Source organism: Motacilla alba, chromosome 3, assembly GCF_015832195.1.
Source record: "Motacilla alba alba isolate MOTALB_02 chromosome 3, Motacilla_alba_V1.0_pri, whole genome shotgun sequence".
Classification (NCBI taxonomy): domain Eukaryota; kingdom Metazoa; phylum Chordata; class Aves; order Passeriformes; family Motacillidae; genus Motacilla; species Motacilla alba.
Genome location: NC_052018.1, coordinates 52,532,318 through 52,545,343, shown reverse-complemented (window position 1 = coordinate 52,545,343; position 13,026 = coordinate 52,532,318). Strand labels below are relative to the sequence as shown.

Below are 13,026 nucleotides of genomic sequence, written 5' to 3'. Positions count from 1 at the left end.
TATGCTGGAACAGCAGCACAGTGTTTCTGCCCTTAACCAAAAAAAAAAGTCTTATTCCACCCAAACAACACTATTTCAAAGAATATCAAGGTTGATTAACAGTATAGGGGTTACAAGACTTCTTCCCCCTCTTTTGTCTATTTTTTCAGGTGAATGACAACCCCTCCTCACTTAAATGCCAGAGGCAAGGATGAGCTCCAGCTTTAATATTTGGGAGAAAGAATGATAGGAGAGTGAGCCACTGAGGCTGCTGAGGCTTTCGATGACGGGTGAAGTGTCTGGCTGGCTGTGGTGTGATCCCCTTTTTCTGTGCCTTGGTCTTGCCAGCTGTTATTTTGGCATGCAGACATGTAAGACTTTGTCCTCGTCCTTATAAACAGAGCTTTCCACACTTTCCACAGAGGGGCTTAGCAGGTCTGATGAAACAATAACAAGCCCTTGCCTCAGTGAGAACTGTCAAATTAGAAGACCAGAACTTGTAAAAACGACCTCCTCTCATTTCATATATTTATGGATTAATTATGTCATTGGGTTAACATTTTCACCTTCTAAACTTTTCTATGGAAAGCTGAATATGGAAACCTCAATTACTTTTTGGGCTCTCCAGGATGAACAGATATGCTTGTATCATGAAGCACACCATCAATGCAGAGCCAGTTTGCAAGCCTGAAAACCAGTGCTGCTTTGCTATTTTTCCCTGCCTATTCCAGAGCACGCTGGAGAAGATGGGTTTCCTGGCTGAGCAAGGGGAGCAGAAGAGTACAGAGCAGCCAATAGGTTTGTTATCAGGGGCAGAAAACAACTCTGAGTCCACAAGTATTCTTCAAAAGCAAACAAATACTGCTACAACAAATCATCCATAAAACGCAGTCAAAAAGGACTTCATTTAATTAGTGATATGTAAAGACTTTTGCATAGAAAAAAAGGTTAACAAAGTAATGCATAAAAGACCGACTAGGTACAGTATTTTTAAAACAAATATTTTAAAGTATATTCTGCATAATGTTTAACATTTTCAATGCTTATTGCTTTCTCCACACAGCAGAGAAATCAAGTGCATAATACATGCTGTGTTTTATTTTTATTTTCTTTTTTTTTTACATAAAATCTCTAGTTCTTGACTGGTTGTATTAAAATACTTAGGTTATTTTAAGTCACTGTAATAAAAAAATGAAAGCAAACCATTTTATGCAGCACTAGTTATCTGGGTATTGACAAAATAATTTACTCACATCCCATTAATACATTCATTTTGGTTTGGAATCAAACCCACATTACAATGTTGGCATGTTAATAGCCAATTTAAAAATCGTCCCTACCATAACTTCATTCATACCCAGAGTGATCATTCTCCCAGAAGCTGATAGTGAAAAGAAGAGGGATCTTGCACTGAATCGGCTAAAAGTGAATGTCCAAATACAGCTAAATAAGTTAAGTTGAACTCTTACAATACTGAATCTCTTGTATTGGCATGAATCAACTCTATCAGAGTGTGCACACTTTCAATAGGTGGCTACTTCTGGGTGCATGACAAATTCACTGTTTGTGCAGATAAGAGCTAGCACCAAGTTTAAGCCATAAAAAAGGGTGCCTCAGGGCTCACAGGCAATGCTGAAACGTTCATTAATCCCAGCACTGATAAGATAATTGCTTTTGCCAATGCTATGCTAGACGTCACAATTTGGCAAGTCTGTACAAAGAAAGTGAACTAAGCGAGAACTAGGCCTGTCAAACTAAACATTCTTCCTAGGCAATCTTTTGGCTAAAAAAAACCTCTCCCCTTCAAGAGCATGATCTGTCCTGGAAAAGTATCCTAGTTCTGGAGCTCAACGCAGAATTTCACCTCTCTCCCATACCATATCCATACCAGTGCAATGTTATTTGTTTTAGCAGAACACACACACATATATATATATATTTATTTATTATTTTTTCAATGTCAGGCACTTATGAAACTGGAACTCCTTCTCTAGCCTGGGGAGCCTTGGTAGATGGAATCCCTCACCTCTCTGCCAAACAAGGATGCATAGCTGGAGAACTATTGGTTCTAATGTCTACGTATTTCTACGTGTGTTGCAGGAAACCTCTACATGCCGATATGGTCACACCGTTATGAAAGCCATTGCTGCTCCCTCAAGGTGCCTCCAGCAAGACAAACGGAGAAGAAGAAGGTGTCTGCCCACGTCCTCTCCGACATCTGCAGTGAGGATAATCGCGCCGTTCCTCGGCGGGCTCACCAGCACCGCTCGGGCCCATCGGGTGCAGGCTGAGCAGGGAGCACACCGCGGGTCCCGAGGCTGGCTATGGGCGCGGGAGCTGTGGGCTCGTGGGTGTGAGCACATGCACGAGTGCTGAAAGCGAGAGGAGGGAGCCGGAGTGGGAAGAGGTGTGTGTGGCCGGGAGGGGACTTAAAAGGCTCCAACTTCAGTCCCCCAGGGTCGGTAGGGTTTGGTGCCGCCCCCGGTGCCAGCCTGCTGAGGGCTGGCGGTGGCTGACACGGCCAGCGGGGGGGTGATGGCGGTGGCCGCAGCGACGGCGGCGGCGGCCGCGCTGGGGGGGAGCATGGGGAAGGTGCCGGAGAAGGAGAGGGGGAAGCTCTGGGCTGCAGCTGTGGCTGCTGCTGCCGCGGCGTGAACAGTGGCCGACAGGGACAAGAGGGAGGTAGAGAGAGGAGGGACACAGGGAGCGATGCTGCCGGCGGAGGGGACTCTGAGGGCGGCATCGGCGTGGGCGAAGGTGGCCGTGAGCAGGGCGGAGCCGTGAGGGGGCACGTCCGAGGAGAGTCTGCACGGGGCGGCATCGGAGGCGTGGAGTCCATTCGGCTGCAGCAGGGCGGCCGGAAGGTGGTGGAAGGCGGCTGCCCAGTGGTGAGGGTGCAAGGGGTGGTGGTGGTGGTGCACCATGGAGGAGGTCATGGCAGCAGCTTCCCTCTGAGAGGCGCAGGTGCTCAGGTGGGACACGAGTCTAACGCGCAGGGGGTCGGATGTGTCGAGACCTTCCACCGAAGTCAGGTACCTCGCGACTTCTGTCAAGCACTCCCGGAAGCCGATGCTCATGAAATCCATGGCCAGGGAATGAGCGTCAAAATAACCTGCAAGGGGAGGGAAAAATACGTGTTGAATGTGGAGCTGGTCAACCCAGGCCCGGCTCAGCCACCGCATTTCCCCTTTGCCATTTATGGGTTAAGTTTGTTCTCTGGTCTGTAAATGATCTCTGTGACCATCCCTGTAATGTAATAGGCTGCAGTTGTTTATGTAGACAATATACAAATGAAAAAGAAATAAGTCCATAAGACACTTAAAAAGATACATGATGCCTCTCCTGAAATTCCTCAGCAAGCTGCTGCAGTGCAGTGTTGATCCTGTATGTGTGAATGAGATGCTTATCCACACAAAGAAACAGGCTGGAGATCAGAGAGCTTGCATGTACTACCCTGCCTTTTCTTCCCTACACTGGCATTCATCCTAATGCTTTCAAACTATTTCTTGACATTGTGAGATAGTTGTTTTAGCTGCTGCCGGGGTCCCATCTACTTCACAGAGTCATTAAGACAATATGACATACGGTGTTGCTTAACTACAAACAAAAAACATCTTGTGATGACTCTGCACACACACAATAAAAAGCTTTACTGAGAAAACGTTTTATGTAATGCCATTGCTAATTTGGAGATGGAAGACTGACAGTCATATGGCCCATGAGGTATTTCAACAAACAGCAACTGGAGCTCCATAGGCTTGGGACAAAAAAGGATTTGAAAAAAAAAGTTTTATTAAATGCATATGAAAAGATACTCCCTTTGTAAAAGGGTTGAGCATAAAATCTTGCATTTAACTTGCAGCTCTTAAACCACAAAAGCCTATTCCACTTTTTGGAATTTTCCTATTTTAGTTTAAATGTTGTCTCCTTGGGGGAATGATATCCTATACACTCCTAAGTGGTGGTGGTATGGTGTTTTTCCTCTCACTTTCAATGAAAATTTTTAGGTACGCATGTCTGTGATGAGTGTCAGTATATAAAGATCAAGTGCCCCTCTTATGGTGGAACGTGGCAGTAATGCCTTGTAGTCTGTCATGAAAGAATCTTGGCCTTTCTGAAAAATGCTAGCACTTTAGATTGCTTTTTTCATTTTAATCCATTTTCAGGCTAGAAAGAAGCGTTTCCGCCACTGCATGCCCACATTATAGAATTAACTCAGGCACATTTATCCATGTTGCTCCAAATCCCCTGCCCGCTATACGCTCCACCTTGCTAAATCACGACGGTGCTTTTGCTGCAGGCCTACTTGCTCATCTGAACCTGAGCAAAACTCTGGCTCAGCCAGCAGATCAATGAGCATGAGGAGTTGAGGACTCCTGTCCACAAGTGCTGACTCCTCACAGCTTTCTTCCTGCTGGGTCCACTGCGACCAAAGGTTTCAGTGAGCTCCTGAGAAACAAAGGCCAGGCATGCCAGCAGCAGCGAGATAGCAGGACACCTTCCCGGGTGCCAGTCAGCCTGGCATGGGGACTGCTTCTACGCCGGAGGCTCCAGGACCTCCAGCAGCTTCAGAGGGGCTGACGCCCAGCCAGAACCACTTCCCAGCCCTGGCCATGAGTCAGCCAGCCTGGGAGTCCTGAGAGCACTCAGCTCAAGCCAGGGCTTCCCGGCCTCCCTCCCTCTGGACTGGAAGAAATGTGGGGGATGTGGTTGTCACCAGCTTCCCCTGAGTCTGAGCCGCTGGCTCTGTGTCAAGCCATCCCAAAGCCCTGGTGATCCTGGCTCCCTTTCAGTCTCCTATGGTGGCTGAGGCATGAAAACAGAGGCTAGATGCAATCTGGGACTCCCAGGCTCCATTATATTTTGATGGTTATCTTTTCCCGGTTTCCCCTTCACCAGCTTCCCCCTTCTGAGAGAGACTTAAAAATGTTGTTTCTTATTTCTTTCCCAATCCACAAACATCCTCCACCATGTGCACATGCCAGTGTTTTGTAGTGAACAGGAACTCTTTGGTTTTACCTCATTTGTCCTGGTAACCCACCTGAGCTGCACACAGGTCACCTAAGCAACAGGAACCCATGCACCCACCCAGGTGTCACTCACTCAAGATAAATTTGTAATGAAGCTGCAATAAAACCACACTGAGTTCTCTGCGAGCAACTCACTGTTGACAAATCACTCCTCTCCTGTGCTTGCTTGCACCATCAGCAAAAAGCCCGGGCCTTAGGCCAAAATAATAGGTCAATGTGAACAGGAGACTGTCCACAGAACTGTCCACACCTGCGTCAGGGCGGCAGAAATGCAGAGTCTTCACAGGACCTGAGAGGCATCTGCCTGCCTGCCTGCCCAGGCAGCTCTGAAAAGCAGAGAAGGGGCAGAAGCTGTGTTGGGCTTTTTTTCCTGCAGTACCTCGGGATCAGTGTGCTGAGTGGTGGCCAGCCCCATCCCAACTTGCCAAGTCCCACCCGTTCCCCATCATGGATGTCCTCCTTTCCGTGTGAGGAGGAGGACAGTCCTGAATACAGGGGAGCATATGGGTATCAGGACGCATTTCTTCTTTCTGCAGAAAGAAGTTATTGTTCCTGGTAAAAATTATGAAACTATTTTTTTTGCTGACACAAAAAACCCCTCTGGCTCACAAGATGAATTACAAAGAGGGAAATAAATACAAATAAAACAAATATCTACTTTAAAATACTCTAAGAAATTATGTTTAAAACTGTTAGTTAGATTACAAAGTAAAACATTAAGTAAGCAGGAAATGCAGGCTTAAACTTTGCCAAGTACTCATTCTCAAACCTCTTTTTCTTACAGTTTCTTAATCTGTGCAATGAGATTACTCTTATCTCTAGGACAGAAGGAGCAGATAAAGTTTTAGTATTTGTGAAGCGATCAGGTATTATTGTGATGGGCCACCCACTGTGGACCATGGTGTGAAAGGCAGTTGCAGAAATAAGCCTGCATTGCCTCTCTCCACACCACAACATTCATCCTTTCCCGCACTGCCACAGCTATGCTGATGTCAGCTGGGGCAGGAGAGACATGGCAGCAGAGACCAACCAAGGAAGAAAACAGACTGCAAGACCTGGGACTGCTAACAACATCCAGTTTGTCCAACTGGAGCCAGAGGCTGGGCTCCACCAACATATCTCTCTGTCCCATAGCTCCCATCCCAAGCATTTCATCCCCTGCCCCACTTGGCCACCTGACCTGACCCATTTATAAAAAAATCCCCTGCATACTTTTTTTGGGCGGGGAAGCCGGGGAAGGAAGCTTCCTGATAAATGAGGTCTCCATTTGGGCTCACCTCCTGGCCATCCCACTGTTGGTGCAGACATGGGAGGTGTGGGAGCCGCTGCAGCTCCTCAGAGGAACAATGTGCAGCGTGACGTGGGGGTCAGGCTGGGAGAGCTGAGCCACACGTCGCATGGGGAGAATGAAGCAAAACAGCCACCACTTCCCTCAGCAGCCAAGCACTGTGTGTTCCATGCACCGAGGGAGACAGAACTTGTGGAACACCAGCACACAGCCACACACTCAAAGAAGGCACCATCACTCGGACACACGGAGGATCCGAACTTCCTGAATACAGACTGCACAACCGTGATCAATTCTGGTGTTTCATAACTTTCAAGAGTGTATCTTTAGCAACTACAGTGCTTTCTCAAGGACTTTTTACATATATATGTTAACCTTCTTTTCAAATTTTGTACATTTTCTGAGGAATCAAGAGACATGTCTGTTACCTGATGGGCAACAAAATTCCTTTCATCTCTTATCAAACAAGTTATCCATAAATTTTAAACTTAAACTCCTGGAAAAAACTCCTTAACACCTAGAAAAAAGGTGTGTCAGCTTGGTGTTAATTTTCACAAATAACAGAACACCAGCCTTTAACATGCTTTCCTATAGCCATCTGCTGTTAGGCACACACTGATTCTAAGCTGAGTTTTTAATTGCTGCAAGGCACGGAGAGGAGCATAATTCAGTCATGCACTAAAAGCTTTTGTCAAAAAAAAAGTCAGAGAGAGAAAGCATCAGTTTATTTTCTAGCCTTTACCTATATGGCATAGTGGGTGAGTGAAGAATCAGCTTGTTTCCATTACAACAATTCAAAGCGTGATCACGGTTGATGGCACGGGATGTGGGACCATGCTTATGGAATGCCAGCAAGTTTTTCGCTCCAAATAAGTTCCAAAATCATGACTACACAGAACACCTCGTGGGTGGCTGAAACCATTTGGCCTCCAGCCTTGGGACTGTCAGCTTGCACAAGCGAGGTACGCTCGGCACTCAGCTGATCTAATGGGTCAGCGAGTGCAGCCACTGCGTCACGCCAGCACCCATTAACAGGGAGCTACGCTGGCCTCTGACACACAAATATAGCATAGAATTGTGAGTGCAGAGAGCATTGCCTGCCCATGTGCTTTATCAGATACCTGGAGCTGCATAGAGCTAGACTGGGTTTTGTTCTGGTGAATGAGATGGTCTAACCTGGAACTGAGAAGTCTTTCCAGAGCAAAGAAAATATTTAAACATAAATTAAAGTTCTTCTCCGTTCACTTCCTTCAGTGTAGCAGCTCAATAGTGAGGTTTAGCATCAGGTTTTTTTGCTACACAATTGTTGCCACAAACCTCCTGTTTATGTTTGGTGTTTGTGTATTTGTTTTGTCTCCCTGCGCAGATTTCAGTGCTCTTTGGAAACCCCAAACAAATCTCTGACTGGGCTGCCTGTGAATGAAGCCTTTACTCCCACAGTGTTATGAAAGCAAACACAAGCCCAGGGTCAAGTGCTTCTTTTGTCCCAGTAGCTCTTTCCCACGAGTTCAATCCTGCCATTAGCATTGATTTCCACTCCTTTAATCTGGAAACGCCTATCACAGCTCCTCAAAGAACATTTTTGATGAGATTTCCCCAAATATTAGAAAAAAAAAATTGTTGGCTCCTTACCTTTCCCTCCTGTTGCCTGCAGCATCTTCAGATGATCCACTGTCATTTGCAGTATTTCCGCTTTTTCTAATTTGGCAGATCCCTTTGAGATAAGAGACACATATAAATAAAGGCTTACGAGTACTAGAAACTTTAATTTGATATACTTTCCATTGAGCTCAGCCTTATGGTTTCAATTTCCCCTATCATTAGGACATTCTCTGCTTAATTCTTTCATGAGCATCTGCTTCCCAGACTCGGTCTAGGGACTAATACCGTCTCCCTAATTTCCCTTTATTAGGGCTATACCTCAGCACAGCTCTGGCCTTGAAGGTAGTGTAGAGATGACATCTTCAAGAAATGAGAAAAATACGTAACTTTCTGGACCTCCTTTTTAACAACAAACACAAGTGGAGAGCTGGCGGGAGGGATCTGTGTGGCTACAGATTAGGACCCCGCTGCAGCGTTACTTTTTGTGCTGTTACCGGTAGGTGTCCCTGCGGACACACACCCAGCACTGTCCCTCTCTTCATGGCCTGTTAATTTGCAGTGTGCCATTTGGTTGTTGAATATTCCATTCTCATTTTTTTGATTGTAAAAACTGCCACACAGTCGACAGGATTTTAAGTTAGTGAGAGGCCTACTTTGCAAGGACTAAATACTGTGAAAGAGTGTAGCTCCTCTGTCAGTAAAAATCTTTTCTGACACTGAGTGGCTCACAGAGCTACAAGAGATACTGGAAAAGTACAAAATAGAACTCAAAAGCTAGTATTAGTATATCAATGTATAAATAAAACTATTTTGCTTGGTAGCATTCCCTTGGATATCTGGAACACACCCAGACAACACAAATGTTATTCCAGTGCAAGAGATCATCCCTTGGCATCAGTTAAAATCAGGGCCATGCAAGCTTCAGCCACCAGCGGATCGCATCCTGCAAGCCCATTTCTTTCTCTTAGTTATCATGTGGGCCACCTCACTGTTTCGGCCAGCTTCACCCAGGTTGCACATTTTTGAGTTGGGCAAAGCTTACCCAGGGCTGTGCAGCCGTGCTTCAGAGCACTCCTCTCTGCCACACTCGGGAGTAGGATGGTGGCTTGGGGAGGGAGGCGGAAGCGAAACTAAACCTCCAGCTTGGAAACTCCAGTGAGCTGAATGTCAAGGAGCTGGGCAAGGACTGATGACTTTGTCCTTGGCATATTGCAGGAAAATGGTGGGACTTTCTGATTCAAATACAGCACATGCTCATTTTTATGGCAGTGCATTTTTTTTAATCCGCTTGTTGCTTTCAATGTACCAGCGTTGATGCGCGTGTGAATTTTTGGTCAGAATTCCCCATTTTACATGCAGCTACATCCTGTAGCTTTCTCAGACTTCATCTTTTCCATAGACACAGTACAAGCCGTCTCAGTGAGAGTGACTAATAGCTAAAAACTGCATGGTGCTGGGTAATTTCCAAAGCCTCTGTAGGACTTGTTTTATAATGCTTGTGGTTTTCAAGAAATAAACAATAAAATGGGACAAACAACTGTTGTCTCTTGCCCCTCTTTATCTAGCTGAAAATACCCCTGACACTGTTTTGCCAGAACCAATGGAAGGGCACAGTGACAACTACCAGTTACTAAAAATCATAATGCAGGTGACACAAGTGATGCTGTCAACCAATACTTCAAATTTATTTTTTTCAGCCAGTTTTTGCTCAGGCCAGGGATGAAACAGGCCTAACACAGTGCGGTTTTTGCCACGTAGTTACCACTTACATTCAGCACCTCCTAATCCTGCTCTCAGATTTCACTTTCTGGGGTTTTTTTACTATTACAAGGAAGTCAGGTTATTTATTTTCAGATGTTTCATTTTTATTGAAACATAGTGTCAGTTGCACATATCCATCAATCTTCAGACACTTCTAGCAAAACAGGAACAAGGCTGAATATTGAATCAAAGCCCAAAAATTAAAATTCAAGATATGGAAAAAATTAATTTGAATGGAAAAACCAAAATGCAGTTTTGTTTTGTTTTTTTTAATGAAACATTGTATTCTAAGTTTGGTCTGTAATTTCATGACCAAGGAGCTGAGCCAAAGTTAACCGGATCCTTTCAGCCTTCCTACCAAATACTTTCGCACTGAAAGTCTGAATATATCACTGACTTCGCTAGCTGACAAACACGGACCTATTCCATCTCCTAATGCATTGGTTCTAAAGAGTAATCTTAAAACATGAATAATCCAGACTGTCTGCTGCCTTTTCAGGACTTATTCACTTGCAACGGAAAGCAGAGATATGAAAAGAAAAGGTCTTTTAAAGTAGCGGCAAAATAAATTGTATTTAAAGATTTAGACAGAAGGTTAATTTACATACAGGTTTGGGGAGTTGTGTTGGGTTTGTGTATTTTTCATTTTTTATTTAATATGGAGTAAAGCACATTTTTAACAAAACCACTACTGGAATTCATCGAAAGAACAGAGGCAACATGAACACAGTTACCCTTAAGGGAAAAACAAGCCAAAGAATGGAAATGTTTTTCAGCCTTATAATGAATTATGTTTCTAATAGTTTTGCCACAACAAAGCATTTTATTGAAATGCCTGCTTTGTGCCAGATCAGGACACATACAGTATTATTTTAATGAGATTTACAAGAGGACTAACATTGCCAGATGAGATACAGAATTTATATTTAAAAAAAAAAAAAAGCTTACTTGTTTTTCAAAAGCAGTTGGCACAAGCCGCCTCAGCTCTGATAAACTGTTATTTATACGATCACGGCGCCTTTTCTCTATAATCTATTCCCAAAAAAACAAAACACATTAAGTTTATAAAAATGAAGGGCAAAATCACAGCACACATGCAAACTGACAGATGCAAAAATAATTAAATGAAACATACCCCTCTTCTTTTCTTTCTGGCCATGATCTGAGATGTTGTTGTTGGGGAATTTGATCGAATGACAGAACTATTGCTTTGCCTGCAAAACAATAAAAGTACATCAGGTGTTGCATAACTTGACATCACTCTTTGAAGACACCTTAGGTCAACACATTATGTATGCATTGTCCCTCTAATGCCATTTTCAATGCTTTTAAGATGTGCCTTGCATTGTACAGTGTTTTTGAAGATAGCAATGCATTTCAGTTTTGACTGCCCCAGCATACATTTTGAATTTTCCAACACTCTGTAGGAAATAAAGTCCTTTTTTGTAGACAGTTCACTATCCAGTGCAGATTTCATTTTCTTTGCATATAAAATCCTGCCTTCCAAGTACAGACTGAAGAACCAGGCCCAAACCCACTTGAACTATCTCTATATGGCAACAGCAGTGGTGAGTGGACATAGCCGATGACACAACCTCTGCCAGGCCTGCTGGGCTTTGACGTTGCTGCCCATTGCTACACAGTCAGTAGATGGACAAGTACGATGCCAGGTGCCCAGCCTGGCTCTGTTGTATTGTCCAGGAGCAGAATTCAAAATCTACTTTAAAAGCTATACTACCCACGAGTACGAAGTTGCTCTTATTTCATTATGAGTGTGAAAAGGAAAAAATCAGTATCTTTTAGTACTCATTTAGCCACTGATGACGACGAGATAGGGCTCTGGTGCATGAACCTCTAAATTGGCAGGAGGAGCCCTGAAGCCACTCAGCGTCCCCAGCCCGACCCTCCCTGGGCAAACACCACTGCCCGCCCTCGGCTCGCACGGCGGGTCTGCTGAAGTTCGGCTGCTGAGGATCCCTGCTTACTTTCCACGGTTCATTTCCCACTGGCGCCGGTTCCCTTAGGTTGTTCGGCCTGATCAGGAGCGATTTTGGAAAAGGTCTGATTGCAAATGGCAAATTAAGCGGAGCTAATGAACCGCAGCCCGGTGGCTCACACAGCTACTGGAGTGCTGCGCGCAATTTCGAGGTCGGGGCACTCCAAGCGCGAGGCTAATTTTTGGTGGGCTATGAGCGAGCTGCCGGCTGACCTGGAGGGGCACATAACACCTCTGCCCTCGGGGGCGCCGTCGCCCCCATCTCCATTCCCAAGGGGGTGCCCGGGTCTCCCCCTCGCCCTGCCCCAGCTCGGGGCGCACACCGGCCCGCGCCCCCGACGGAGACGGCGGCCCCGGGGGTGCCCCACTTACCCCGAGTAGTTGTTCTCGCTCCCCACGTCTATAGTCTCGTCCATATCGCTGTCTGAGGTAGTTTCCTCGCAAGGTCGCTTCATCGTGTGCGCGGCGCGGGGGCAAAGATAAATAAATCCGGGGGGAGCTCCGGGCACGGCACAGCTCGGCGCAGCACGACTCCGCACCGCCAGCAGAGCAAACCCTCTCTGAGGCGCTTTCCCACGCCGCGGCACAGCCTCAAGCCCGACGGCCCGCCCCCGGCAAGGCCCGCCCTGCCGAGGGTGACGGGCGGGGGCCGCCCACCGCCGGGGCGCGGAGGCGTGCGGAGGAGCGGGCGGCCGCCCGGCGGGGGCCCCGCCGCCCTCGGCTCACGGCAGGCGGGGAGCGGAGCCGGCACGGGGTCGGGGAGGGCGGGGTACGGGGTTCCGAGCATCCTCAGAGCTCGCCCTGAGGGGAGAAGGAGCAGTACTGGATTCCCAGCCCTCCGATGCTGCCGGAAGAAGAGGGGTGGCCGGTGTCGCCCCGCTGTCCATCTCTCACCGGGCATTTGGGACGATCTTGCTCCCCTCCACCCGTAATACACGAGCCGGATCAGCCCCCTGCCCAGTGCTCCAGAGCCCCGGGCGGTGGCAGCAGCCCCGGTCTCCTTTCTTGCGGTGCCGCGAGTTGTTTTCGGGCACACGAGAGTGCGTTGGAGAGTTGTGTAAGTCCCGGGAAATGTATGAATCCCTCCCGGCCGGGCGCGCGTCCCCGGCCGCCCCGTCCCGCTGGGCTCCACGGGCGCGGCGAGGGCTAGCGGGCGCTTGCAGGGCCGGGAGCCAAGCACAGCGATAATCCCTGCTGGGAGCGATTTGGGAGGAAGTTTAGCGTCTCGCTTACCGGAGGATCTGTAACAGGCGGGTTTTGTTTTGCTTTTGTTTGGGATTTCCCCACCCCGTTTGTTTGTGTTTTCAAATTCCGGATTCTTGACAAAATACATTCCGAGTGGTATGTTCTCCGCAGAAATTTAATCTTTC

At 46.8% G+C, this 13,026-nt stretch overlaps 1 protein-coding gene across 1 annotated transcript; it reads right to left on the bottom strand.

Annotated features, from left to right (window-relative positions):
- Positions 1-1,905: 1,905 nt before the first annotated feature.
- HEY2 (hes related family bHLH transcription factor with YRPW motif 2) lies at positions 1,906-12,238 on the bottom strand. Its single transcript, XM_038133755.1, has 5 exons — positions 12,029-12,238; positions 10,796-10,874; positions 10,609-10,692; positions 7,930-8,011; positions 1,906-3,091 (listed from the first exon to the last, which is right to left on the bottom strand). The coding sequence occupies exons 1-5, from the start codon at positions 12,109-12,111 to the stop codon at positions 2,409-2,411; spliced, it is 1,011 nt and encodes a 336-aa protein (XP_037989683.1). The 5' UTR covers positions 12,112-12,238; the 3' UTR covers positions 1,906-2,408.
- Positions 12,239-13,026: the final 788 nt, after the last annotated feature.

Excerpts from the sequence above, each read along its gene's own strand:
- HEY2 (XM_038133755.1), bottom strand. The coding sequence starts at position 12,111 with ATGAAGCGACCTTGCGAGGAAACTACCTCAGACAGCGATATGGACGAG. Across the intron at positions 10,875-12,028 it reads AGCGAGAACAACTACTCGGG|GCAAAGCAATAGTTCTGTCA; the intron begins GTAAGTGGGGCA and ends ATTGTTTTGCAG. Across the intron at positions 10,693-10,795 it reads CCAGAAAGAAAAGAAGAGGG|ATTATAGAGAAAAGGCGCCG; the intron begins GTATGTTTCATT and ends TTTTGGGAATAG.